The sequence below is a fragment of the Amblyomma mixtum genome, chromosome 2 (genome assembly GCF_055824585.1).
Source record: "Amblyomma mixtum isolate Tamu chromosome 2, ASM5582458v1, whole genome shotgun sequence".
NCBI classification, from domain to species: Eukaryota; Metazoa; Arthropoda; class Arachnida; order Ixodida; family Ixodidae; genus Amblyomma; species Amblyomma mixtum.
Window position 1 is genome coordinate 9,722,777 of NC_143013.1, and position 3,326 is coordinate 9,726,102.

Sequence of the window (3,326 nt, forward strand, 5' to 3'; positions counted from 1 at the left end):
ATGTCAAACACTGAGGAATTTGAAGAGATTTCACTGTCAAGATTTACAGTGGAAGCACTCGTATCGTCAACCTCCCCGAGAGTGAGACTGGAACCACTCACAGACCGGGTTAAAGGTCTGCTACCAGATTGACTGTTTTTACTGGAGCTCGCTGGCTTTGATGGGGGGCCTGGATTGAGTTCCACGTCACCACTCAGGAGGAGATGACTTGCACAATAAAACGCGTGTATGCACCAGGACACAAGAGTACGTGGGCAAGGGTACAGCAGCAAATATCGATCATCAGATCGGATACACTCAGCGCCAGAATAGTAACATACCTGCATGAAGAGCAAGCAGCGGTTAAACATGATGCCGGTGCCGCTGCAGCCTAGCCCACTGAAGAGTCGGTCTATGCACATGGCTTTTATATCCTTGGCAGGTGACGTCATAGACCAGCAGTGCAGCGAGATTGGCTGGTCCAACGAGAAGTTGGCGAGGTGACTGGATTGCAGACATTTGAAGAAAGCGGGAAGCCCGACGCTATCACGCAGGGTATCAGCTGGCAAGTCCAAGGGCAAGCACACGGTGGTATCCACGTGCCCATTCAGGAGCGAAGAAACCAAACCCGACGAGACGATTCCGCAGGGGCCGTAGTCGGCAAAACAAGCGATGAACTGCATGAAGAGCAAGCAGCGGTTAAACATGATGCCGGTGCCGCTGCAGCCTAGATGACGCTAGGTTGTTAGGACGAGTTGGCTGCGTATGGTAAAAACTTTAGTGTCTGAAACACAGGTACGAACAAGAGAAACAGACAACACATGTAATCCGTTTCTCTCTTCATCCCTGTGTTTCAAGCACTAACGTATTCATCAAAGTGTCTCTGCACCCTTTTCAATATTTTTCTCTATTTTTCGTCAACTGCAACATCATTTTCTTGTTTTTAATGTTACGCAGCTAATCAGGCTAATCCTCGGACAAATACGATTCATTTTTTTTTTCTGTGTGCATTATGACCGTGCTATTCAAGATGCAAAGAAGAAGCGAGCAGCTGCTGGACACGCGCGCACGCCCAAGAGAAGCGAGAAGAATCCAAGACCCGAAGACCCCGGCGGTACGTGCTTGATGGGCGACACTTTGCAGAGCAAACCGAGCCGCTCGTACACGGCGGGCTCCAGCATCCCCTGCACAGGAGCGCCGGACGACGAGGCTGCGGGCGCCAACGAGCTTGAACCCACAGACCTCTACGGCACCGGATGCTTCCAGCTGATGATCCTGCTCTGCTCCCAGCTGGCAACCTTCGCTCTGCTCACGCAGCATCTCTCACTGCTTCTCATGTCCGCCGAGGTGAAGCACTGGTGCAAGCAGCCGACCGACAGCAACGCCACCCTCTCCGACTGGAAGGCCCTGTCCATACCCGTGGACGAGGACACCGGCGAGTACAGCAGCTGCACGCGCTACGAACCACCGCTAAACGAGTTCTCCGCCAACCGCACCGTGGCGCCCTGCCAGGACTGGGGATACGACTCGCCGCTGCGCAACATGCTCACCGAGTGGAACATGGTGTGCCAGCGTCGCTGGCTGCAGCCCTTCGTGCTCTCGCTACACATGAGCAGCGCCATGGTCGCCGCGCCCATGGCAGGACACGTGTCAGACGTCGTCGGCCGTCGTCCCGTCATCTGCACCTCGGTCTTGATACTCGTCGTGTCCGGCGTGGCTGCTTCGTTCGCGTCCACCTTGTCGCTGTTCCTCGCTTTCAGGTTGATGATTGCCGCGTCTGCGACCAGCGTCCAGCTGGCGACGTTCGTGCTCCTGTTCGAAGTGGTGCCCCCGCGGCACCGCGGCCTGTACTGCACCGTCTACCATTTCGGCTTGGTCAACGCCGCTATCTTCCTGCGCGTCCTCTCCTGGTTCTCCCTGGGCCGCTTCGAGCTGAGCGTGATAGTCATGGTCCCGACGTCGCTCCTGATATGCTGCTTCTACATGACCGAAGAGTCGCCGCGCTGGCTGCTGGCCACTTGGGACATGACCCAGGCTGGACAGATCATCCTCCGAGTGGCCAAGATCAACGGAATAGCTCCTAGTGATGCCCAGCAGCGCTGGACCCGCGGGCTCGCCTCGGCCTATGCGAACCGGGACAAGGTCTCCTACTTGGTGCGGACCCCTTTCCTGGACCTTGCCTTCAGTCCCTCCATGCGCAAGCGCATGACCCCCCTTCTATTGTGCTGGTTCGCTCTAACGTTCTCCTACTACAGCTTTGCCTACAGCGTGCTCTTCGACGCCGTCACCGACTTCGTATACTTCCTCGCGGTGACGTTCCTCCTGCCTTGCTTTTATGCGTCGTACCTGTCCACGAAGATCTTCGGCCGCCGGTCCACGCTCAGCAGCATCCTGGTCATTCAGGGCAGCCTGGCCGGAGCCATCGGGGCCATGTCACGGATTGACCAGAAGGGTCCGGCGTCTTCGTCTCTCGACGCCGCCTTGCTGGCGCTGGCCAAGTGCACCCTGGACGCCTCGGTCGTCGTGCTCTTCACCTACACCGCGGAGCTCTTCCCGACTGTGGTCCGCAGCGTGGGCCTCGGCACAGCCTCCATGGCCGGCCGCGCGGGAGGCATATTCGCGCCTTTCGTGCGAGACCTGTCGCGGGAGGTTCACCCATCCCTGCCTCTTCTGCTCGTGTCCGCCTCCACGCTGCTGACCGCCGTGGCCGTGCGCTACTTGCCCGAGACCAAGTGCTTCAAGGCGGACAAAATCACCGAGGGCCTGAGGCGCGACGCGGTTCGCCCGTACACGCAAAGCAATGACGCCACCGTGAGGGTGCAGAGTGAGATGTGGCGCCGAGCAGAGTAGGTGACCTCGGCGTGCCTCAGTGTTGGTCTAGCTGCGCCTCGTCAACGCTTTCATCGAACCGCTCATTCCTTCTGGAGGAGCAGACAGGCTGATGACATATGTTCTTTGAGCGCCGTTCATAATGCGCTTTTTAACCACAATTTCTTTTTTGTTTTCTCTGTTGGAAGTGCTGCTGAATTTATTTCGGTTGCTTTTAAATTCTACATTTCGCGCGTCTGCGTTTATTTCACTAAGTTCAATATATTTAACTGTTTCTTTTCGAACTTGCTTGCTCGCACACTCGATCACATTTTTGCGAAGTGTTATACCTGTAATCTGCCTGCTTCCTTTTTTTGCTTCGTTTTCGATCGCTGCTACTCTCCTGCAGCCGTTTTCTATATAAGACAGCTCCAAGTTTAGTTTTTCTTTGTGAGCTGGTATGGTTTGAAAGTTAGCGTCACGTGCACCTGTCTGTAAACTGTGCCGTGTTTATAATGTTTACGCGTGGCTGGTGCAGG

The 3,326-nt window shown here is 55.8% G+C and overlaps 1 protein-coding gene across 1 annotated transcript; it reads left to right on the top strand.

Annotated features, from left to right (window-relative positions):
- Nucleotides 1–1,104: 1,104 nt before the first annotated feature.
- On the top strand, nt 1,105–2,829 carry LOC149358356 (organic anion transporter 3-like). Its single transcript, XM_089567542.1, has one exon. The coding sequence runs from the start codon at nt 1,105–1,107 to the stop codon at nt 2,827–2,829; it is 1,725 nt and encodes a 574-aa protein (XP_089423668.1).
- The last annotated feature ends 497 nt before the right edge of the window (nt 2,830–3,326 follow it).